Source organism: Apus apus, chromosome 4 (genome assembly GCF_020740795.1).
Source record: "Apus apus isolate bApuApu2 chromosome 4, bApuApu2.pri.cur, whole genome shotgun sequence".
In the NCBI taxonomy this organism is placed as follows: domain Eukaryota; kingdom Metazoa; phylum Chordata; class Aves; order Apodiformes; family Apodidae; genus Apus; species Apus apus.
In genome coordinates, this window is record NC_067285.1 from 27,955,996 (window position 1) to 27,981,860 (window position 25,865).

The following is a 25,865-nucleotide window of genomic DNA, read 5'->3' on the forward strand; positions in this document are numbered from 1 at the left end:
GGGTGTCATTTGCCACTGTTCTGCACCTCCTGAGCTGTCCCTCTTACCACTCATCTGCTCTCCCATGAGCCCCTGTGATGGAGAATCAGCTATTTTCTCATTACCCTACTTTTATTTTTCAAAATTTCCAATTACAGGTGACATTTACCTGCCCATTTATGTGTCCACTTATATGCTCACCTCTCCTACCTCCACTCAAAGGGAGATACATCTGCTGCCTCTGCTTCCTGATAAACTATCACATTTTGAAATTGGCCGGAATGAAAACCCATCAGTGGAATTAAAACTTGCAATTCATAGCAGACAGAGCCAAGTTTGCCTGCTTGCTTAGCATGGTTCTCGTGCCAGCTACACACCGAAAAAGAGTTACATGTTAGAGAAGTTTTGCACTGGATAAAATGTGTAATACTGGATAGTGACAACAGTACCCTTGAAATGGCAGTCAGAGGTGAAATTGTCTGTTGCATTGAAAGACACACTGCCTCACCATCATTTACTTTTATATTTCTCCTTATTTTCTGTAGCATGTCAGGGTTCCTCTGATATGCTGTCTTACTTATTTCTGCCTCTTTTTTGTCTTAACTCAGGCACGAGTTAACAAAACTAGAACCAACCTACTTGAACAAACCAATGCACATCTTAACAAAACTAGAACCGAGCTGGTTTTGGAAACACACTGTGGCGCCCTCTGGGGACACAACAGGACCCATCGTTTGTTCCACAGTATGGGATTGGGTGACTCTAATGTCTTGCCTGTGTCTTTGCTTGGTTGTGGTCCATCAGTTTTCCTTGCCGGCTCAGCAGCTACTCGCAATCAGCATTGCGGTTCCTGGGGTGAATTGCTTCACACAACTCTCTCCCTAACACTGCATGGCTTCTCAGTAGGCTCGTTTCTTCAAAGAGTAATCTCACAGGAGGTGGTCTGGATACCAATTACTCATAGAAGGACAATCTCATTAATAGCTTCCCCTCCTGAGATAGATATATTTTATGCATTTTTGGCAACTCTTCATTGTTATTTGTAATGTAATTCCACTAGAAACAATGTTTACTGGACGTTCTCTTAAGCTGAGCACAGACACTCCATTTTACTTTATTTCCCAGTGTGTTCATTACACATCAAGACTACAAGCTGACATAGATTCAAATCTATCATCTCATCTTAAAGCAAGGCAATTTGGAAACAATAAAACATCCTCTCACTTTGAACCTAACAATAAATGCAGTGATTATTCTATGGGGCTCTGGTCATTAGGCTTGTATAGTATTTAAATCTGAAATTTAAACTTGGACCATCCTAGACCAAACAACTCCAATGAATGATTTAATTTGTTTTCAGAGGTAGCTTTTTTTTGAGTACTGCTGCTTATTCCAGGTAGACATTTCAAATAAGTGCTAAGAACCTTTAAAAAATCCTTTGAACAATAGCAGAGTAATGGCACTCACTCTAACAGTTGGGATTTGCACCAATTAATTTTACAATATATCTCCTCCTTTTCCACAACCCTCTCAGCTGGAATATCCTGGAATTATTTGACAGGCACCTCCTCTGTCAGACACAGGAGCCTTTCCTGGGCAGGCTACATCACTTGGAGTGGTTGCAGCTACTTTCTCCCCAGCAGTGCTCTGTATCTCAGGCAGCTCCCACAGGAAGGTAACCACAAATTCTTGCTTCAAGACACACAGCACAATGAAGACCTTTCCCCTTCCAGGCCCAGCCCAGCACTCTCCACTATCATCAACACATGCCACAGTCTCCCTGTGCAGCATCATGCCTGCTGTTAAGCACGCTGAGCTGTCAGTGCTCCATTTACATCCATTACTGTGAAAATATATTAATTCTAAACATACTTTTCAGCCTGGAGTTCATACCATATTTTCAGGAGAGACCAAATTACTTTTAGCAGGAACTGACAACTGCCAAGTGCTGCCAGGCAATTCCTCTGGTAGATTTCTAATTCAAACTCCCCTGGGTTTGCTCCATGGCTTTTGTTTTAATTCTAGTGGACATATCTGCACCAAGTGGAAAAATGCTTTTTGGTAGCATCAGTACAGATCTGCTTTGAGCTGCTGTTTAGCCAGGGTAACAGTACTGCATTTTGTGATGATCTTACTACACTCCCTAAAATGGCACATGGTTAGGCGCTGACAGAATGTGTGTTTGAAATAGCACAATGCAGTGCTCCAGGCTGTGTTCTCAACAGTTGGCTCAAAGTGGCTTCCAGCATCTAGGAATACCCTTTCCAGACACTTCCCTATGGTAACTACACAGCCACGTTCAGCAAATTTTACTACTACAAAGTTAACAAATGAAACCATGACCCTAACAAATCAGCAGCAAATTTCCATTTACTTTAGTGCTTTCCTCCAGTCTCTTCATTTTCCTTTTTCTGTCAACTGGTATCAATTATCAGGTTTTTCTCCTTTCCCAATCCTACATGGAAGAAGCTAGTAATTACCTCTGACACATCCTGCAGTGCAGTTTAAGTGAGAAATTTCACATGGGGTACTTCCATTCCCTTTGCTTGCAGAAACCTTGGCTTCATGTGTCACGCGCTTCAGTAACATCCCTTGACTTCCCAGAATAGACTTACTGTGGTAAAGGAGACACGGGCTGCTGGATGTCTGAGGGGCAGAAAACTCGGTACCAATTCTGTACTGCTTCTTGGGTAGGTTAAACATGAGGCAGCAAGGAGAGCCAGCAGCACACTGGGCTGTGCCAGAAGAAGCACAGCCAGTAGCTGGAAGGAAGCAATTCCTGCCCTTTCCTCAGCTGTGGGGTTAACCTGGGGGGTCTGCAAGAAGACAGAGCCAGCAGAGCCAGGCTCTTCACAGTGCTGCATGGCAAGAGGATGAGGACAGACACACAGGGGTGATTCAATCTAGATATAAGGAAAAGATTTCTCATTCAGAGGATAAAAAACAACAGGGACCCAGAAACATCGTGGATCCTCCGTCCTTGGAGATTTCAAGACCCAGCTGGACAAAGCCCTGAACAGCCTAGTCTGATTCCATTGCTGATTCTGCTTTGAACAGGAGCTGCCCTGGATCACCTCCAGGGTTCCTTCAAACCTGACTGAAGCATTTATGATTTGTACCAATTTCACAACAGAAGTCATGTCAGACCTAAGGTTAAGCATGCAGTTGTTATTTGGCAATAACAGGCAAACTCATATTGATAGTTTTATATGGATAGCATCTATCTAGGTTTTAATTATTCTCTATTCTACAATTTCAGGCTGTATTGCTCTGGAGAAAACAATAGCTTGGAAGTACAGAGTGTTTTACTGGGAGACCAAGATCACCAAAGACTGATCCTCAATTGATTCTGGCCAACAGGTTATTTTCAAGTTACTTTATTCTCCAAATATGTTCCTGGGTAGAATCAATGCAGGACCCCATCTGTCTGGCCATGGATCCATTAGACAGAGACAATAGAGCAAAATGAAAATCAGTAACATGTACCTTCCACCTGGCTGTTTAACAGGACTGTGGCAATAAATTAGCCTGCTACAACTACAGGAACAAAACCAACTGTTGCTGTAATTATTTCTCTCCTATCTTATTGTATTATCGTCACGACCTCAGAGTAAACAAAGAACTACAACATGTACAAAGCAGCCAGTGAGTCACTAAGAGAGTTAGGGGTTAGGTTAGGGAGGAACACTGGCATACAACATTTATTTTAGCTGTCAAATAATGAAATAACGTTGAAATTAGCAAGACTGCAAAACTTAATTTGTCCTAATATTTTAATGGGACATTAGTACATTGGCAGGAGGAACAGCAAGAAGTCTTTCCCAGTAACTGTGGGAGTAGATCAACACTGCTACTGCAAAAAAGCCTGCCAGCATTTGGCATGTTGATGATGAACGAAGCACTGCCACCTGCCTTTTCCTTAACCAAGAAAGAATTAAAAATACTGTTTTTTCTACTTTATCAGAGGATTAGGAGAAAACTGCAGTAGAACTGTTTTCAATATTTGCAGGTGTTTCATAAGAGAATCCTAACAAAAATAGAAACAATCTGATTGCTTTCCTTTAACTACATCTAAAATACACTACTTTCACCTTCAGGTGAAAGTAAAACATCATACTCAACTGGAAAATTTTCCTCATCTTTTATTCGATACCACTGGCTGTGTTTTCTTCAAGGAGGATCTATTTTGATTTTTAATGCCATTTATCCTGATGAGGGAAAGTGTAATTATCTTCCCTCTTCTTTCATTTGGAAAAAATATAAATAAGGCAAGACAGTGCTCCATCAGTTAAAACTCCTGCAGTATCTGAGATTTGTAGCTCTCACTGGTTTTAGGGTTTGCTAATGAAGCTTTTGAAGCCACAGTGGTGGTGTCTGATTGTAATTGCTGAAAGGTGACTCCTGAAGAGGTTTATTTGCACTAATCAACACCATGTTGTGCCTCAAAGCTAGAGTTCCCTTAGATGCACTGTCCCCATTGAGTTACTCTGCAATAACTAAACAGGCTTTTCTGTTTACTTCTGTTCTGGCACCGTATCTGTTTTATTAATGGGATCCTTTGAAGCTGCTCTCCAAACCTGCTGTACAGATAAAACTTCACAATTTCCTTCTAACACTTTCCTCTCGCACCCCTTCTCCTCTCTTCCCTGACTCAGAGATACCTTCAATAAAAGTGCTAATGTAAAATATCCAAGTGCTCAAAGGTGGGCTGTAAATAACAAATCTATTACATGCAGAGTAACAGTAATTTCTTATTTTCCTTATGGTGGCTGTTTGGAAACATTATATTCACTGTGCTGGACACAGCTGGACAATAATAGAGAATTATTCTTGCTCACAGCTGAAACAGCTCCATCCTTACCTTAATTTTTGCTGCATTTCACCATACAAATTTTCTCCAGCAAAGTAGAAAATAATCTGAGCTTCTTAGTTACCAAGATGAGCTTATTGTTCATGCGTCACATGGACTGTTGATCCATTAGCAGCCACCCTATCACTACATAGATTTTCAGAAAAATAATGTGTTATAGGAAAAATGGAACAACTCACCCCAAACTCACCTCAACTTGCAATATATTGTTCTAATATTACTCTAAATTCCTTTCAGACTGGATTAATGTGCAGTTCAGGCTGTCACATTACACAGGTCCTCCTATTTTATAAAGTCTTCATCCACTGATGCTGAGCTCACAGGGTTGTATTAATGCTTGTTAACATAAGGCAGTTGTGGTGCTCAGGACACAGCACCATAACCATGTCTGGCTGTCTAGCCTCTGCAGGCCAGTTACTAGTGGATGCCTGGGTGGTGCTTGTTTCACTGACATGACAGTAATGTTGCTACAGCTACAATTTAAGGCATTTTGAGATGCATGAAATCCTAGTCTGGTTAATCGTAATATCACCTTCAATGGGCAGTAAATAAAGAACACCATTAAGTGAAAGGCAGAACTCACAGAGAGATGAGTTTTGGATTGTAATGATGCTAAGTTTGGATTTTTAGCATTATTACTGTGGCAGCCCAAGACAATTTCAGACGTTGCCTTAACAAACAGACCTTTCCTGCACAGACCCATTCCCCCTGGACATGCACAGTGCCTCTGAAAGGCTGTCACTGAAGCCAGTTAAACAAACAAACAAAAAAATGAAAACTCCATAAAGGTGTTTGGAAAGTGAGAAATAAATCCTACCCGCCATTTCTTACTCAATCCAGCTAGCAAATAATGATCCTCACTCATTACCACCCTTGCACACTGCAGCAAGGGAAGGATCTAGCATGCTGGAGCAGGGACTGCACGTCACTCTGGGGACTGTGATTAGCCCAAGCCCTAAGTCAATTACCTTGAAGATGACAGTTCACTCAATGCTCCAAGTCACCCAGCGCAGCCGGCACGCGCTGTCACCACAGGCACTCTGAGCAGGGAGGCTGAATTATGATTCCTCCTGCAGACAGGGTGAACCTTTCGGGCCAAGGCTGAGATCATCGGCTAGACACGGCTGAGGAGCCGCGTGGCACTGGGGCCATCAGACCAGAACAGAGCTAAAGCAAGCACTTCAGTAAACAAAGTGGCTTTTGCAAGGAATTAAAGCCTTCTCAAGCGTGGGATGACACACACATGGGTTTCACCCACCAGGTCTGGGCTTGTGGCACTTGTGTGTTTTAGCTGTGTAAGGAAAAGGCTCTGCCTGTGTCTGCTGGACACTGACTGAGCAGGGGACTCACATGAGTCCCTCACCTCCTCCTGGCTCATTCTTTCCCCCAGCTCACTTCAGAGAATTCCCCCCACCTGGGGATGTTCCAAATTCTCAATTTTGGAAATGCTTTAAGATACATACTACTAAATACACCATTAGGATACTTGAGCCACTAGCTGTGTCTTGCATTATGTCTCAGCCCTAGAGAAATATTAAGGCAGCAGAGAATACCTGGCATTATTTGTTGTTTCAAGATGCTGATCATTGTGATCCACACATTCCTGTTCACATCATGCAATAAAACATGGCCAAATTTTGCTAGAGATCAGAATCTGAAGCTGGATTTAACTCCCTGAAGTCATAGCTCTGTCAGGTCATTGCCACATCAATTTTCAGAACAGCAAGGCCTTCCCCTACTCATTTAAGACTATAAATCCATTATTTCGGTCATAGATTAAACATTTTTCCTGGGTACAATGTTACACAGATCTGTCAGGAGCTTTAACTGGACTGTAGCAGAAACCAATCTCAAAGTAATTTATTAACATTTTGAGGCTATCTGAAGGTCACATGTAATCAAGATTTGAGGCAAAAAGGAGGATGCTTATTTGAAGCAAACAGGAATTTGATTAGCCTTGAAAACCTTCAAACTACTGGGGCCAAAATCTTTCCTAGCAGGCAAAGGAGGTTCCTGTTGTCATTCAGGGTAACAGAATTCTCCCAAAACTGGCATGCAGAAGGTGCAGGTTCATCTAAGTATTTCCAGCTCTCATGCCAATGACCAACAATTTTAAGACTTCAAAAACTTTTAAAAAAATTATCAGTCAGAAGACCTACAGTCCCAGATGCTGAAGTCAGATGACTGCAGGAGGTACTTAGTCATCATTAAAAACATCTAGTCCTCATGATTGCTCACAATCAAAAGCTCAAGTTTCAGACAGGGGGGAGGGGGGAAGAAGCTCCAGATCTGTTTCATTTAAAATTTAATCTGCTGGGTTTGGCTGCTAGTTTTTATGTACAAGGACTCGGTAGAATGAGGGATGGGTGGACTCAATCAATCAGTAGGTCTTTTTTTCATCTCAAATACTCAGAGAATTGTCATCACCAACAGTAAAGTGTAAATGCCACTTAGCTGAGATTTATAACACGGAGGAGTTAGAAGCCTCCTTTTCTTAAAGTTACACTGTGTTCAATCCTTGCCCAGAAGACAATTATTTTTAATTTTTTTTTTTACCTTTCTCTTCAAAATGCCTAAGTTTTAATTTTCCACAGAATGTAAAATCAAACATCTCTTCATTTCTGACCCACATTTTCTGCAGGTCAAGTAATTATGAATGAAAATACCACTTTGTTTATACTAGTTCCCTTTATGACAGAGATTAAGTTATGAAATTTGTACTCCTGGCATCTTATTAATACTGCTCTGCTATAAAATTCCTCAGGCAACAGGCGAAATAATGACTTTCAACTGCAACAAGATAATTACCTTACAATGCAGGCATTTTTAAGATACAGTTAGCTCTGGATTTGAAAATACAATTTTTTAGGACCTTATCCTTTATATAAAAGGGTGCGAAACACTTACAATTACCTTAATTTATTTCCCTGACATTCTGGTTTTGATTCAATCAATTCCTAGTACATTAAGGAAAATCTTGTCATTGTTCAATAACTGGATTTAGCTATTTGAAGCAATTTTCTTAACCTTTAATTTTGAAAAGGTAAGTCTTCAAATCTTAGCAAAATTAACTTCACGCCATGGTGAAACACTTTGATCTATACAATCTCTTTACTGCATCTGGTGTGCCAAGATGCTTTGATGAATGGAAGAAATTAGCAAATTCAGCACTTCCCTTCCATTTCCAACTAAAAGCCCAGTGTACACACACAGAGGACCAATATCCTTGCTGATACAAGGGTGTGGAGGAAGGTCTTTCTGAAGCATCTCCAAAGCAGATGACAAACTACATCTAAATCTTAGGTGGGCGTTATTCAGAATTAATTGATCTACCTTACTGCACTGTCAAGTGGAAGGAAACAAAGCTGCTTTTGCTTAATGATAATCCACACTAATGTCATAGATCAAGATCATGAACTTTCCTGAGTTGCCCTTAGGTAGGCAACACCTGATGTGGAAATAACACAACAGATTAATTCAACAAAGGAATTTCCTTTAGGAGTGGAGCAGGGCAAAGCCCTGCAATGGAAGATCTTTACAGTGCATTTCTTCCTTGTCAGTCCTGCAAAGCCAACACACGCCAGATGGGACACCCTACCCTGCCCAGTTACTGAAGATTACACAAGGGGTTGGCAGCTACTGAGGACAATGGGAACATTGCTACTGATGAAGATGCACAAGCCCATAGATATATTTAACTGAAAACCTCTTTTCTGGTATTCCAGCTACACAAAGCAAAACAACTTGGCCTAATGAGGCAGCCTGGAGAAATTTTTCCATTAATTTCTTATTCCCAATTCTAAAGTTGCAACATTCTGGCTCTGTAAGGTGCTTATGCTTGACATTTCCCCACTGAACTCTAAAATAAATGCAACTTACCTGCATGTGGTCAGCTCTCATGTTACTGTTTTCAGAAAAACATCACTTTTTTTTTTCTCCTGTAAGCAAGACTATTATCAGCATCCTGTCAGGACAGTCTTTCACAAATGAAAAACATGAATCAAACAGGCCCCTAAAAAACCCATACAGGTGCTCTTCTCCTTGGACACCAATATGTGAGACATGCTAACCCCACAAATGTAAGCACGGGAGAAAAAAAAAATAATCACCTGTTTCCCTAAAGTGTTTTCTGCCTTCTTTACTAACACCTGCAAACTTGGAAAGTAAAGGCTAATTGGAAAAAAAAAAAACCCTTCCTTATAACTGGTCTTGATAATAACTGCTGAGGGAATCTAAGCATTGTATTTGGAAAGCATGACTATAGCAGATTCCTGCTATAATAAATCTGAAAACGTTAAAAGTTTAGCTCTGATTCTGCCCTTTTTTTTTCCTGGTTTATTTTATCAGGTACTATTAGGAATTTCTGAGAACACAACTGCTCCCCAGCAATTAAAATACTTTTCCATCAATCTCTATAAAGTGGGTGTAAAAGAAAGCTGAAAACACTGTATTTGAGAGAGACTGCAGCTTTTCCCTTTTTGCCTCTTAACTTGCTCCTACACCCTAAAAAGATGTCAGATGCTCAACAGCCATTACAGAGCACATCCCACCAGGATTTACAGTTTACTTTCTCTCACACTCCATTGTTCCTAATGTAAATTACAGTTTACACAAAAGCTAGCAAATATTGTCCTTCCAGGCAAAAACACCAGTAATGCATTTAACCCTTTGCTAAGGTCAGACATATTAAAAAAGTGACGACAGGAGACACAAAACCAGTTTGTAATTTGTCCTGCCTGCCTTCCTACAAAAATAGCCTTCAGAATCGAAGTTTATTTGTGTAGGGACAGTGATTAAATGCTAATACATGTACATCCAAACTGGTAGCATCTTGTGTGGCACTACATTCTGTTTTTTGGTAACTTTAAACATGGACTTTAAAAACAAAACTGCTCCACTATATTTTTATTCCCTTCCTATTTAGTGAATAGTTTTCACATGTGCAGAACCTCACTTTGAAAACGAGTTGCAAAAGGAAGCAGCTATAGTAGGTGCAAGAATTCCAAACAGTTGCAGAAGGCACCTCCTTAAAGAACAACAAAAAGGTGTAACTGGGTCTTCCAAATGAATCTGACTGAGCATAGGGCAGATCAAGTGTCTGTGGAAGGCTCTGTACAGGGCTGGTAGGTAGCTTTCTAAGAGAATACACAAACCAACATTTACCACTTGGGCAGAAAAAGGAGTTGGGCCTTTTCAGTCATCTTTACCTGATCAGGAATGCTTTTACCATTTAACACAGAATGAAGAAATATCTTCCTTGTATTACATTGCTCTGAAAACTTGCATATCAAAGCTGTCCTCTTAAACACTCAGAAAGGGGGGAAAAAAGGGCAACAAATCTCCCGTTTTTAATACTGCCTGTTCCAAAAAGCAAGCAAACAAAAAATAATCACAAAAACTTGTATTTTTTTGTTAGGCAGATAAGCTATGGGAAGGATTTTCAGTGCAACCCATTTTCCATCTGATCTAGAGAAGAGCAGCCGAGGTGTGCAATGCCAGCCAGTACAGCCCCACTGCAGACAGTGCAACCTCCCTCCTGTACACAGGTCCCACTGTCCTCTTTAGACCTGGAGCTGATTAACTATGGATTAACCATCCACACTGCCTGTAGTTTGTGGCAGCTTCTTTAAGCTTCTGCAATACACATATCAAGTAACCAGACAGCACAGCACAGCACAGTGTGTGCATGTCCACAAACATCCTACCAGAACCACAGCATTACCAAGAGGACTTGGAACATACCAGCACTTCCTTTAACTACATCCCAAGTGCCACTTCCTGGAGCCGCGTAACCCCAGTTGACAGCTTAGTTAAGCAGAAATTGATGGCATTGCTGTAATGGAGTTATCAGTGACAGATACCTCCTAGACAGCTTCCAGGTCACACTCACTTAAGCAATGATAAACGAGCATGAAATGCTGTTAGCACTAAACAAGATCATAAATACTCAATTCGTAGTTAAAAACCCCAGGAACTTTAGACAGCTGTAACATCTTGCAGTTTCCATGATTTTATGGATGTTCTCACTCTAATAAAAAACGTAGCACGAGATAGTGAGAGACTTTGTGCAGATTCAAAAAAAAAAAAAAAAGAAACAAAAAAGGAAAAAAACCCCAATCATCCATCCAGAGCAAATATTGTATCACCCTACACATGCTAATACACAAATACATCAGTGAACCTTACAGAATTTGTTACAGCTTTTTGTATCCCAAGGTCTGACACCCATCTGTCCATCCTTCTGTCATAGAAAGCTGCTTAGGCTGAGAGGATGCAGGCTGTTCGGAATGGAAACATAAAAAGTGGTGAAATTCAGTTATCTGAGATGCCTCTGTCTAAGTACTGACTTAGGTGGGAAGCCAATGGTTTCTAATAGCAAAAAAAAGGGAAAAGTCCACGGGGAAGCAGCCCTTACAATTGCGCTTTATCCCTCAGGACTTCTCTCCACAGGCTTCAGTTGCTTTAAAGAATTAATAAAGTGTATTCCTGAGGATGATTGCTGATTACAGTTAGATCAGTGGCAGCTTGGGGCAGGAGAGACTGGCAGCTGCTCCCCAACTGCAGCAGAGAGCGTGAGGACCTTCTCCTGGGATTTACAAGGTACAACATGAAGGGCATCAACCCTTTTCTACTCAGTCATCACACTACCAGAAGTCTGTCATCTCCAGATAAGCCAACTCTCACCCAAATGATATAATTCTGGCCATTTACACAAGAAGAATTAAATCTAAGACCAGGAATGACACACCACTCTTGAGGATGAACCAAGACCTATGGAGAAGCAGGCAGCAGAGAGCATGTCGAGCAGAGCACCCCCAAGCTGCTCATTCCTGCTTCAAGGCAGACATCCCTGCACGTCATGTCTGTGGGGCTGTCTCTGCTGTACTGCAGACCAAATCCTTTACCATTAACACTGCAAACTTTAATACACTTTGCTACATCTAAAGCCTGTGGAGCAATCAGAAATAATTTATCCTAATGTTTTGTAATGCTAAAAAAATTAGTTCCTTAACGGCCTAAACCAACATTTTTTTAAAATGGTTCTAAAACTTTTCACTTAAGAGGATGTTAGTCCTGCTTTTACAAACCATGCAAACATTTATTAAGAATAAATGAGTTGTATTTTGTGTCAACATACTTGTATTATTAAATTTGCTGCCAGAACTACCTATAGTATTGAGCCACGTACATTCAAATGAGCTGGAATTTCTCTATCCTGTAAAGGATATTAGGAGATAAAACACACACTATTGCTTCAGTCAGAATTTTTTAATTGTATTCCTACAAAATCATGTAAACATTAGCATACAGATCCAGAAACAAAAAAAATCAATATAATGGTGCATAAACTGTAAGTTTAGAAGAATGTCAGGAACACTTCAACAGTTTATAAATTAATATATATATACACACAGTAATGTGTACTCATCGTTAGATAAGACACCTCAAAACTGAGGAAGTTGGGTTCAAGAGCTGTAAAACCAGAAGTGCTCTGACACCAGACTTCATCATGAGGCAACACTGCAGTCTACAGGACTGCCTGTTGTTGGTTCATATTAAGCATTCCATTTAGCTGCTAAAAAGTATAAACCAAAAGTTCTGATAGGAAGTTTCTTTTCATTTGAAATCATATATAAAACATCACTAAAATAATGAAAAAAAAAATATATCAAAAACCAGAATACTCCATAAACAGACTTCTAGAAGAAACTGAAGCTTGCTTGGCTGCACAGAGATCATCTGCATCTCCATTCCACAATACCTCAGAGAGAGCACCAAAAAGTACCTCCAGCTAAAAATGTTTCTGGTAGTTCAGAAATGGAGAGTGATGGGTGGAGGGAAAAAGAAAGATGCAGAGCATGTATTAGGTTGATGCAAAATTCCTGCTTCCACATGCAGCATTCTGGGCAGTTTAATTCTTTATTGAATTAGAAAGTCATGGGAATATAACACCATTGTTTTGTTTTGAACCCTGCTATTTTGCTTTTTAAAAACCCCGAAACAACCAAGAAAAATATAATCTTAAGCTTGTCTGCAATAAAAGTCACATTCAATTTTCTTTTTAAAACATTGCCTTTTATGAGATCAGGGACACAGGGTAGAATGCAGGATATATCAGTCTTATTCAGACGACATAGTAAACAGAAAATGAGTTACTTTCCTTTTCTCCTCTCCATACAACCATTTATCATAGGGGGAGAAAAAAATGCATGGGAGACATACCCTAAAGAATTATCTAAAAAAAAAAAAAAAAGGCATTCTTTCCCATATTAGAAAATTCCCAGTTATCAGTGAAAATACAGACTGCATAAAATGACTAGGATCATCTGACATTGCAAAAACTCTCTTAATTTGATACCCTATAATATGATCTTCAGAGAGCCCTTCCAAAGTTAAATATATTTTTCTGTTACTAGAGTTGAAGTAGAATTTTATTTTGATACATTTTTCACACCTGACAAATCTCTTCCCCTCAGAATGAAAATTAATATTGCACTAATAAAGATGTATTTATTTACAATAAAGGGAAGGTCAAATCTAGCCACTTAAAGTTTTCTACTGTGTTTTCTTCCAATTATTTATGAAGAAATTCTGTTCACCTTTTCTGTAGGAAAACCTGAGTAGCAAGGTGAAGAAGGTTTGGCAGATAGCACCAATTTCCATCACTTGTCTTGATTAACAGGGTACATTTATCATCAGCAATGCATCTAGATGCACTATTACAGCTTAACCTAAATGCCCAAATAAAAGCTTATTATAAAACACTGTTATTCATATTGTCAGAATCTGAGCCAACACTGAAACACCACAAGTAAGAAAAATATTTCCACTAACTCTGAGGACACAAGCTGCAAACACAGAAAATAGCCTGAAATTCTAGACCAGATCTTTTCCCTATAATGGATGGGAGTGGAGAAAACTACAGCTGGTGAGAAAAGTAGGAAGAAACCCTTGAACTGCTGTGTCTGTTACCTTCCAAGAAACATGCTTTTCAAGCTGCCAGTTAGCATTTATGCAAAGGTGCAATACTCTGAAGGTGTACACATGACCCAAAGTCTTTGCTTCTGCTTTCCACAGAGCAGCTCAAGCAGCGAGTGCTTTATTGTAAGCCAGACTGCCAACAGCTCCCAGCACTCAATTACCACGTTGTGTTTCAGGCTGGGAGAGGTTTTATCTGACATTAGCCAAAAGGACTCGTTGCTACTAGAGCCCAAGCTCACTACATTTCCTGCTGTGGCTTTGACTTGTGTTGCTAAATGGCAAATAGCAACCATGACAGACCAGCATCTAACACACAAGAGGCTGAACTTAGCAATTTGGGCTTAAACTTAAACTGGGTTTAAACTACTCATAGACAAGTGTTTCATTGGATTGGACCTGTACATAGACCTGGAAAAGTTTTATCACAGATGTTATCTGCAGTTCTGTGTAAACTACTAATGTACTACAGCAACATTAACCTGGTATTCACAGAGATAGCAACTACACAGGTTTTACACATCTTCTAACCCCTCTTCATTGTTATCGTTCCCAGGCCTAAGACGACACTGTGCAAACTGCTGACAAGATCTCATGTTCATATCTGTAGCCTGCAGACTTTTCTCCCACTGCTTTCTAAGTGATTTCCATTTCCTCAAATTATCCCATGAGGATCTTACACTCACTGCTGTTCATACTGCAATAATAGAGAACCGACGGGACAATATAAACACAACTAGCAGACCTTAACTCAAATGATATTGCCAATAACAGTGAACTTCAAATATACTTAAACGTGTCTAAGACCTTGTTCAATGTTGTAACAGATAGCACCAACAAAACAGTATTGAAGAGTTTCATGTGAAAATTGTTTCCCTCTACTACTAACTTTGGTCACATTTCTCATTTTCCCACCCTCCCATCCCTGTTTTTTCTCTACCGCTTCATGCTAACTTCTAAGCTTGAACAATGTAGTTGTGAAATGCATTACAGCTGCTCCAGAATCTTTCGATTTTTAACCAGTTATTAAAAAAACAGATTTAACCCAAGACACTAAGTTAAATGAATGAAAAAAGTTGATAAGAACAATGAAGATACCGTGGCAGTCTTAAGGAGGTAACCAAATTATGACAATTTTCAGTAAGAACAATCATTACAATGTTTCTCTCTAACATCATCCCAGCAGTTACATGGCTGTCTGCACTCCAGCACTAAGCTTACATGAGAAATTTAGGTAAAATCCCTGAAAAATAAAGGCAAAGGCGTACAGAGGAACTTTCTGAAGTCTTTCAGCAACCTCTTGACTGAAATACAAATATGTACCAAAATATGCTGCTTAACAAGGTATAATGCCCACCAGATTTACCCAAGAAATCTTTTCTGTCCACACATGAACAAGGTTTTCATGTCTGAAACCATCAAACAAAAAAAATCTCATCTCTTAAAGGTGTTTTTTTTTTTATTGTTTGGGTGTTACTACCAATGCAGCCAATATATACTAAATTAAGTCAATTCATACATTATACCCAGCAAATCAGACAATATACCAGTGGAAGGAGATGAATAATATTCTGATGAAATACGTAATTTTAATCCTCAAAGCACAACCCTTTTTCTTCATCATCATCAGTAGAATCTGCATAGGACTCAATGGCATTGTGTATGAAAGAGTACAGCTTGACATCTGGTCCTGAGGTGGAACAGCTTCTGCATTCTTCATTGTAGTATCTCAGTAACAGCCTATAAATGTCCCCTTAAAAATAAAAAGAGATAATTAAAAACCACATAAGATCGTGCCAGATATGAAGAATATATGATTCCAAATGAAGACTAGAAATGCGGGCTGACACAGAGAGTGGCTAGGAACATCTCTTTGAATAAGCAGTGAAAGAGGAGGGAGACAGCCACAGAGAGGGGGTGTGACTGTATCCAAGTTTGCCCAGAACATAGGGTGGCCTCCCTCAACTTCCTGCTGAGCTTCCTGCACAAGCTATCTGAACAGCAAGCTTGCATATACATTGCTTACAAAAGTATTACAAATCACCTAGTTTTGTGCCTCTGCCCCAGAAATGAAAGATGTTTAACAAATATGAGGGGGCAATGGATACACTGCTTTTCTTGTACTGCTACTGGATAACACATCTGACCACATCTTGCAGGATCGAGCCAGAACCACTATAATACATATTAGTATCAAGAGTGAAATAGCAGATTTTCCCTTTAGGAAGTATTTTGGTTATATTAAAAACTTTGCAAACCTTCTGTCTACCACATGTCTACCATTTTCCAAATTCCAGAGCATACTTTCCAAGGGCATTAGAAAAGGGTTCTACAAGTCTTCTAACAGATCAACACTGCACAGTTGACCCTGAATCAGAAGAGTTCCCCACTCTGGAAAGGAGGTACAAATATACTGAGACCCATCTCCTTGTGTTCAGGACTTGATGACAATAATTCTCATTGAACAAATTCCACCGACAGAGATGGGTAAGTCTCTTTGCTGCATGGAAGGATGTCTTTACGCTCACCAACAGTTTGGCCCTTCTCACAGAGAAAAGTGTGCATGTTGTAAATGTCGCGCATCAGCTCCACATCTCCAAAGGTAAAATAAACAACATCACGTCCAGCCTCAGCAGCTGCCAATATCTGTATTAAGGCTGAAACAACAAAGAAGATTGCACACATGAAAACAAGATAGAACAATTTGCTGAAGGGAAAAACACAGCCTAATTTTTCAGCAAATAATCATACCACCCATCTCCAGGCGAATGCTGCAAAGCAATTTGAGCAATGGGTAGATATGTATTATTTCCACTTTAAAAATAAAGAATACTGGGCACTGCAACCAAGAGTACTGTGCTGGAGTCACTAGTGAAACTGCCCTTCCTTTCCTGATACACACCACACTTAAAAATCAAAAGGTGTTTTTTTTGGTCCATGTCCACCCCCAAGCAGCATGCAGCCATTAATTATCCAACAAATGTGTGCAACAGCACAGGAAGACAGAGCACCACCTTACACCCTGGTTTAAGCTGTTTGCATCTGATCACAGTGGGGACACAACACAATTTTCATTATCTGCCACCCTTCAGAAAGAACAGGGCCAACCCTTTTACTAGGTAGGCTACACAGAGCAGGAGCTGACCCAAATTTTAGCTTCCAAGAGGAGATTTATGTTTCTGCAGCCTCTTACTGCACAATTTAAAGCATCCATCTTTCCTACTATAGAAGTATGCCACAAATGCAAGCCAAGCCATCAATCACATGCTCATTCCAGGTAATGTTACAACAGTTCAAATAACAGATCCCAACAACTATTTATTGTATTGCCTCATTGCTTGCCTCACTTCAGAGCATATGGATGCAGCTCTGATATTAATTCTTTCCTTTTCTACCCAATAGAGTTAATTAAAGGGTTATTGTCTTTGTAAAATTGATTTTAAATAAAATAGTGTATGTACTGCATCACCACCTGCCAGTAGCAACTAAATAGAAAGGTGTTCATAGTTCAAGAATCTTCTACATTTTTAAGAGACATAACAATACACTGCACTCGTTAATAAAAAAAAATAATCCTGTAAACCCATAGTTAAAATTATTAACTATATGATTCACATGTGAAATTAATCTCAATTTGGGAAAGATGTTAATTAAACTACTGAACCAGCTGTGGATTTGGTAAAGCTTCAGTAGTTCAGCTTTTAAAGGGTCTAATTAACTAGCTCGCATAGGGGAACAGAACCTAATGAATCGTATTATTCATTCCAAACAAACAATGCATTTTCACTTTACAGAAGATAGTAAAATATCCTACTGTTTATTTTGAATTGCTATGAATCTTATGAGATGAGGATCAACATTTCTGTCAAGAATTAGGCTTCACAATCTTCTGGGCATTAATGATACATGATGTGATGTGAAACTTCCTGTAAATGTGAATTTAGCCTGTGGTACAGGGTTCTGGAGGGATCTGGGCTGTCTTGGCCCTTGCATCCAGCTGATGTGATCCCATTTAACTCTTGGACTCTCACCTGAAGGGATGGCTGCACAGACACACCTTCTTCTACCACCAGGCGAGGGTGACAGAAGCATAATAGAAATCCTTTTGGGGACCCGACTATCCTCACAGGCCCTACACGCTCAGTTCCCATTATCCAGAGGAAAGGATGTTATCCCCAGGGACTCCCCTGCTGCAGTACCGTTGGGGCAGTGCAGCCAAAACGCAGAGATGGCTGCAGCAGAGCCAGCAGGGACCTGCCAAGCAGAACTCCTGTGCCTGCTGTGCAGCTCACAGCTGCAGTCTGCCACAGCAGCACCTCAGGATCACACAAAAGCAAGACACATGCTTTTCTCTCCACAAATCCTCTAAAGGTCGTCTTAAAACTGATGGCAGTCTCCCTACTGAACTTCATTTTCACAGATAAGTGTTCAGCTAGAGAATACTTCCTCACAATCGTCAGAAGTTACATTTATGCATTTGTGAGATGTCTCATCAGATAATTTCATTTGCATTTTCAATAAAACAACACTTTTCCAATCTTTAGACAGTCATGTAGCTAGTAATAGTTAAATTATCCTCTGGTTTTAAAATACAAGATCTTCCAACTTCTGCCAGTTATTTAAACCTACTTTCTTCAGAAATTAAACTCTTAAATTTATACCAAAAAATTGTGGAAATATTCCTAACTTAGCTGGAATTTGTTTTCTTTATGTACTAGGTCTTTAATTTATAGTGCCAGTTTATATTTTTCCTCCCTTAAGAAGACTTTAGTTTTTGCATAATCTGTGAACTTAAGCAAAACCATATTTTATATACAATCATGTTCCTTTAATTAATTGCCAAAAAAATGAAATATAAAATAAAATGCATTATGGTGCTTATCCAGTTATATACTATCATATGAAATACTTTGGTGGTTCTTAAGCCTGTCACAGATTCAGGTACTACTTCTGAAAGGACAATGGTTTGTATTTAAGAATGTTAAGTGAAAAAGCAAGATTTTAAACCATGAAAACTATTTTGTCATTGGAATATACTGTCAAGCCTGTATAGTCAATAAAAGCTGTTTATTTGGTTGCAGTCAAACTGTGATACTGATAATACCCGAGTTTTCTAAAACATTCTGAAATGAAGAATTTATGACTGCCTCTGAAGTGTAAAAGATTATTTTCCAGTGTAAGAAATTTGCTTATAATGAAGTGAAACCATTGGGAGAATTTGCAACTCAGGATAACCCCCATACAGCATTCTACAAAAAAAGGGAGAACTTAGTCCATGCACAGTCATATCTGTGAACTAGAGAAGACTTCATTTGGTTATCACACATCAAATGTAGTTCTGTTCTGACAAAAACATATGACAAACTACTGTACTCTTCGTAGCTCATAGTTTAAAAAAAAAAATAATTAAGCCATCTTGTTGCTAGTCAGCATCAGCTCAAGGAAAAACGTCACATACTAAATTACTAGCTCCATATCCAATAGAAAGTCTCTGTCCTTTAACACATAGATTTAGATTAATTTTTTGTAACAGTAGCAGTGCTGTAACTTGCTAATACGGGTTAATTCCTGCAGACTTTGGGGAAAAAAAGAAAAAAAAATTAAGGTTGATCCAAAACCAGAGGAAAAGTTACATAAATGGAAAGCTCAAACTAAAATATGAAGTTAAAATAAAACTGATAGAACATTAAAGCATTTGTATGCTCTTGTTTTGCTAGGAGTTTGTATCAAAGTTATGAAGCACCACATCTCACTGCACCTTTCTTTGTCTACATCAAAGCCTTTTCTCACACGCTACCTCAGCAAAGCGCCTCCGGCACCGCAGTCATTTCCAGGGATGAATAATGGCCTAGATCAAAAGAGCCATTTTTTTATTAGAAACCCATACATTTAAAAAAATCTACATTGGCTACTACAGTTCAGATGCAAGAGGAGTCCTTATGCAAATCGCATTTATTAAACACTCCTACAATCAAGTATGGTCAGATCCTGCAGTAAATGCTACTTTTGATACTGATTATCTGAACTTGGCAGCCCATTTTATCTGATGGAAATAAAAACAGAAGTGTCAGAAAATCAATGAGCATTGAGAAAAAAAATAGATGCTTAATGAATAAAACCATTAAGAAAGAAAACTAATGAAGCTGATAAACTGATGATGGTTTGTCCCAATGTAAGCACCTAAAGCTGTTGAGAAAAGCAGATTTAAAATACTCTCCAAATGTTTGAAAACAACAAAATGTAAATTTCTACTTAGAAGTATATGAATCAGGCCATCAGTTAAAGTGTCAGGATCCACCAGTTCTTGGCTTGATGGAGAAAATTCTTAAATAAATGTAGGCATGTGATATCTGCCACATTATAAATATTCCAATTAAAATAAAAGAACATGAGAAAGTGAGTGATATTGCAGTCAAGCAAGAAAGAAGCATGTCTGAGTGACTGGAAATCTCTCTGACATACAGCAATATATTAAGGAGCAAAACTAAACGTTAAGCATTGCCAGCAAGTTTGGGAAGCCTTGTAAAATACCAGGTAAACAGCTTTGCAGAGATATGAATTTTATGCATAAACTAAAAAGATTGCTCCAGAACTGTCAGCTCATTTACATGACTGAGAACTGCAGTGAATATATTCTCTTGTGAGCTGATACTGTGTGTTGGTGATTTTGAAGGTTTCAGTGCTACAGGTCCCATTTCACCAACACAGACTTACCTCACACTTTAAACTGAAAAGCATATAAAAGCTACATGCATTTTTATTGTTTAAGGCCACGGTACCCACGGCCTAAATATCAAAGCTAATAAAACAGTTCCATGAACAGTTTTTAAGTATTATTCCAATTCTTGGCTGAAATGTATTAATTCAAACAAAACAAAACACAGTACTTGGAAAAAGAAAAAAAAAAAAGAAAAAAGGCCAAGAACCAAAATCTAAGTTATTTGATTCTTTGGACATTAGTGAATTGCTACAATTTACCTTTTAATCGGGAGTCCCCTCCAAAGGCACCACATCCCCAGTTTCCTGTGGCTATTGCAGAGAGATGTTGAGGTGGAACATTGGGTCGGGAGAAGCCGCAGAAGGCCTGCAGGCAGACACGAGTCAGAAGATGAAACTGACAGGCAATCTAGTGATGACAGTATTCAGTATTGTCTTCTAGCAAGACCACATGCAAACTACCTCAACACACCATTACTCTTCCTTTAAACTTAAGTCACTCACTAGAGAATTTAAGGCAAGAGTTTTGCTTTATTTGGGTTCAAGTTAAAAATGAGATACAGGTGCTGAATGCAAAGAATTTCATCATAACTACAGGGAAATTTTCAGGATAGCCAGAGCAGAGAATAACAGTAGATTGTATGATGTTTGCTGCTTTTTCACCCATTTAGCATACATGACAGCTGAACTGCTGTGTCCAGGATTACTAAAATACCTCAAAACTGGAAAAAAAAAAAAACCCACAACAAAAAAACCCCAAACCAAAATGGCAGCATTGAATACACGTCTAACACAACAAATAAGGGTGGGAGAAAAAAGTGTGATATTCACTAAGAAATCTGGAGTAAAGGCAGGTGCTTCCACATGTAGAGAAAAAGAATAAATATCTTTGCAAGTTTTTCAACAGTACAAAAATTCCTTAATCTGGTCCAATTTTCTGGTACAGATTGAAGAACCCACAGTTCCACTCAAATCTGATCTGAAAACTTAGACTTCATCAGATACATGCAGGTTCTTGAGCTCTTTCAAGTCAGAGCTATTAGGGTGCCTAATGTCCAAAGCAAGTCTGGCCAAGCAAGCTAGCACTCTGGCTGTGGGGACAATAATTCTGTAAACTCGACCCTCCCAGTGCAGGAAATGGGATGGGCATTGCAATGCGACGCTGTTTTCTTTCAGCTTTTACCTAACGGGCACCTATTTCTCAACCCACCACCACCTCATATTATTTAGAGGTCATGCGATGTTTACAATTGGTTTGCTTTCATATAAAACTCTTACATATAGTTCTCACAGTTAACACCGTTTGCAACACAGAATTACGGTAAGCAGAACAGTTTAGGGAAGCATTTATTGCCAAATATGAAGCTGTAGTTTTTTTAAATTGGTGACTATGAAAATAGGCTTCATGACATTTCTGAGTGGGATTGCAAGCCCAATAATAAGCCAGTTGGTTCCTTAGGATTTGAAAGGTAGAACTTGCAACTGGAAAAACAATTGCTAGTGAGAGTCTTTGGCAGGCAACTATGTGAAGGTGCTAGCAGGGATGAAACAGTGACATCTCTTACATACATAACTCTAATCTTAATGCTGAAATCAAATTCAGTGATTTTCTTTTTTTCTTCTCTTATTCTGAATAGCTGACTTCAGACAATATTAATCTTGTTTTCTGAGCAGGGGTTAACCCAGAAACTACAGTCAGTCTCAGTTGGCTACCTTTTGAGAAAACCAACTGAGAGTGATCATCTGGTTAAGAAAATGGATCTTATGAAGGAGAAATCATATAGGCTTGTAAGAAAACACAGGCTGTAAGAAGAATCACTGGAAATTCTTTCAATAATTTCCTAATGTCTAACAAAATAACAGACAAACAAAAGAACCTCTGGACACTGAGCTGCATCTACTGACACATGACAGTTTCAAATCTTCTATGCATATACTGAGCTTACTGAGTCCTGATTTATTCAATCACAACAGAAATAGAGTTGCAGGTTTTCCATCAACTGGCTTTCACCCACAGAAAGGTCTTAAGGTTAATAGTAATTTTAAATCAAACTGAAAAAAACCACACAGTATACTAAAAAAATATGTATTTGATTTGTTAAAGTATTATAGAACCTCCAATAAACTTAATTACATTTTTGCTGTAGAAACACAGAATTAACTCAGGATTATATTTTTTTTTAAATACCAATCAGTCCTCATCAAACAGTATCAGTCAGACACTGTATAAAAAACTGCATGGATCTATGATAATTTATTTTAAAAATCCAAACTCAATCAATAATATTGAAAATTGTAGGCAGATCATCAATTCACTAGAGTAGGTGATTTGAATTTTGTACTAAAGATATCACTGAAGTTTAAAAATTTATTTACTGTCTTTTTCATGGCTAATTTCATTACCAACCACGAAGAAACAAGCTAATAAATGCTACTTTAGTCAAGATGCTAAGGCTTTATAACTAAATTTAATTTCTTTCAAGACTGTGTATCATTTCTGGTAGGAATTTAAAAAAAAAAAAAAGCTTTCTGGTTTATTCTCTTTCCAGCTGAGAATTGGGAACATACTGCCTTATGTTTGAATTTATTAAAAATACATCCTGTATTATCCTAAAGCCCCCTATACTACAGAAAGCAGGAAAAGTTACCAATGCTAGTACTGGGCCCTTACATCTGACACCCTAGCCAAGCAGAGGCCTGATGCACCAATCGGTGTAGAAGCACCAAGCAAACTTCAGCAGGAGCATGTCTGGAACCCAACGACAGGCACACAAATAGTGTAACTGTTTTAACTTCTGAGAATGTGCCATGTAAATTGGAGATGGATACCGGACAACTCTTGTTAGGAGACAGAATTTATGCATGAGATAACAGCAAAGGCCTTGAAAACACTGGCACAGGTTGAAAGCTCAGAACTATGAACAGCTCACTGATGGCAATTACTAATCTTTTCGAAAGAGTACAATCTCAACAACTGGGAACAGACTGCTTTAGCTTCAAGAAAATAAATGGCAGCAGAGCAAGAAGAAAAACAAGTAACATTAAAATCTCAGCCATGCAACACAATAAAACACTTGCCATGGCTTGGGAAAGTAACTCCATGTTCCCAAACATTATGCAACACACAATCTAGGGTGGAAACTGAGGGCTGGGAACCATCTAGAGACTCAAATACCTTATTTAAGAACAAGATCTTAAATTAGAGAGTGCAGGGGATAGACAAAAGATGCCCACTGCAGTTCCAGCTTCCCTTGTCAGAGCTCTTCAGCATGGCAACTGTGATGACTACGACTACCAAGGACAATAGCAACTGGGGCAGTGCAGGTTGCATACAGCTAATACAAGATAAGGTCAAGGACTGGCTGCATTGAATACATGGTGATAATAATTACTAGTGAGTAAGAATTATTAGTCAGAAGTGTGCTGTTTTTGAATGTCAGTCTGAAAGTTTTGTTTAAAGGATTAAAACTGGCCTGATTTATCAGTCTTCTGAACACACCCATCACTGTAAACTCTAACTGGCATGTAATACATACACATATTCAGTTGCAACAGACCTTACAGATATCATGCAAATAAAGATAGAAGATTCATGAACAGCTGGATCTGATCTCAAGAAGACATCAATATATGAAAATATAAACTCCCAGGTAATATGGCAATACTCCAAGAGCAAAGAAGGAAGTTGGAAGAAAAATGGCACCGTATTTACGCACTGTCACTCTGTTAAAAGATGAGGCATCCCCTTTTTCACCTTGACTGCAGGTCTGAGTAATGATTCAGCACAGGCAATCAGGGGAAGAGAACTTAAAATAATAATTTAAAAGCAGGACAGGGAAGAGTTAACACCATGTATATCCAAATTTCATTTATAATTTTGAAAGTTAAACAAAATTCACCTCCGAATGGTGTATCAAAGGATAAGAGTAATTCTGTTTTAAAAGCTTCTATTTTAATATTGGACAGCAAAATCCAGAAGTATACCTTTTATGAGAGAAACAACTAAGCAAGAACCTCCTTCGCTGAAGATAATAATACAAAAACATCTGAAAAGCTACTATAAACATTAGACTGCAGGTCATGGTAAGAAGTTACTGGCCTTGTTGAGCTCTCTTCTGATTTTCTCCGGACCAAACTGATCAAGGAAACGTCTGAAGTGAAATGCATCTATAGCAACAATTTCAGTGTAGCGTCGCTGCCACTCATCCCTAAAATTGGAGGAGAAAAGTAGATGACAGTAGTTGTTTTCTATTGGTCATACAATCACAATCCAAAATGAGCAATTCCTGGCAGAGCTTCTCTGTTAGAAGCAGCTAGAAAGGTGTGCTTACAACAAACAATGGAGGACTTTTTTTTCTTTGTGGACCTGGAATGAAAGGAGAATCAGAAATGAGACCAGTCTCCCTGTGAATGTAGAAATACTCCGGCTAGACTTTGTGCATAAACGTGGAACAACTCTAATCACGCAGCACTATTTATTAAGTACATAAGAACACTGCAAGGTCAGAGAAAAGCACTTTGACTCTCTTCCTCCAACATTTACATGAAACTACATTGTGTATGTTTCTATAGGAAAGGAATGATTTTGTGTATACACTATAACATTGCTGGAGAAATAAATTCCAGAGCTCAGAGTTTTCTACTCAGATACATAATATCAAATCTTGTTTTATTCATGGTAACATGATACTCATGATGACAAATCTTGTTGTGTCTTGTGCAGCACACATCAGCTGCATTGTAGCACCTGAGGTATCCCTGTCAAACTTTTTGTGACATTAAAATCCACAGTCCAGTCAGTATCTTAACAAAAAGTTGGATTAAATACATGTAACTGTAAAAGATGTTGTTGGTTTAAGACCTGACATATTGGCAGGTACCATTTATTAGCATTAATATCTCATTATTAATATGAGAACTTTAATAGCTTGTTGGCTCTACTGAAGAGAGCAGGATCAAACAGTCAAATTCTCTACTGAGGCATATACTAGTAAACACTTAAAAGCACTAAGCTTTCAAATTTATAATGTTCATTTATTCCTTCACTTGAAATATTTATGTGGAACTTTACCTTGGGGTCTTATCTTCATGGCTTCTTGCCCACCGGTATGTTTCTGCATAGCCTGTATACTCACTATACTGCTCAGTACCTGAAACAAATGATTTTCCATATTACATACAAAATATGTACACATTTTTTCACTTGGCACATCTTTTATAGGAGTCATGGCTTCTCTGAATGAAGACTCAACTCTCAAAAGCAATGGAAAAAAAAGAGATGTGTATCTGCACCAAGGATACAAGACCTTCTTGTAACCAG

General features: G+C 38.8%; 1 protein-coding gene across 3 annotated transcripts in view; it reads right to left on the bottom strand.

Annotated features, from left to right (window-relative positions):
- Positions 1–12,103: 12,103 nt before the first annotated feature.
- Positions 12,104–25,865, bottom strand: part of PARG (poly(ADP-ribose) glycohydrolase) — a 67,741-nt gene continuing 53,979 nt past the window's right edge. For all 3 annotated transcript variants that reach the window (XM_051617420.1, XM_051617419.1, XM_051617418.1), the window contains 5 exons: positions 25,617–25,695; positions 24,645–24,753; positions 20,807–20,912; positions 16,357–16,485; positions 12,104–15,581 (listed from right to left, as the gene is read on the bottom strand). In XM_051617420.1, the coding sequence (XP_051473380.1) occupies positions 15,418–15,581; positions 16,357–16,485; positions 20,807–20,912; positions 24,645–24,753; positions 25,617–25,695 (587 nt within the window). In that variant the 3' untranslated portion in view covers positions 12,104–15,417. The remainder of the gene's footprint in view (positions 15,582–16,356; positions 16,486–20,806; positions 20,913–24,644; positions 24,754–25,616; positions 25,696–25,865) is intronic.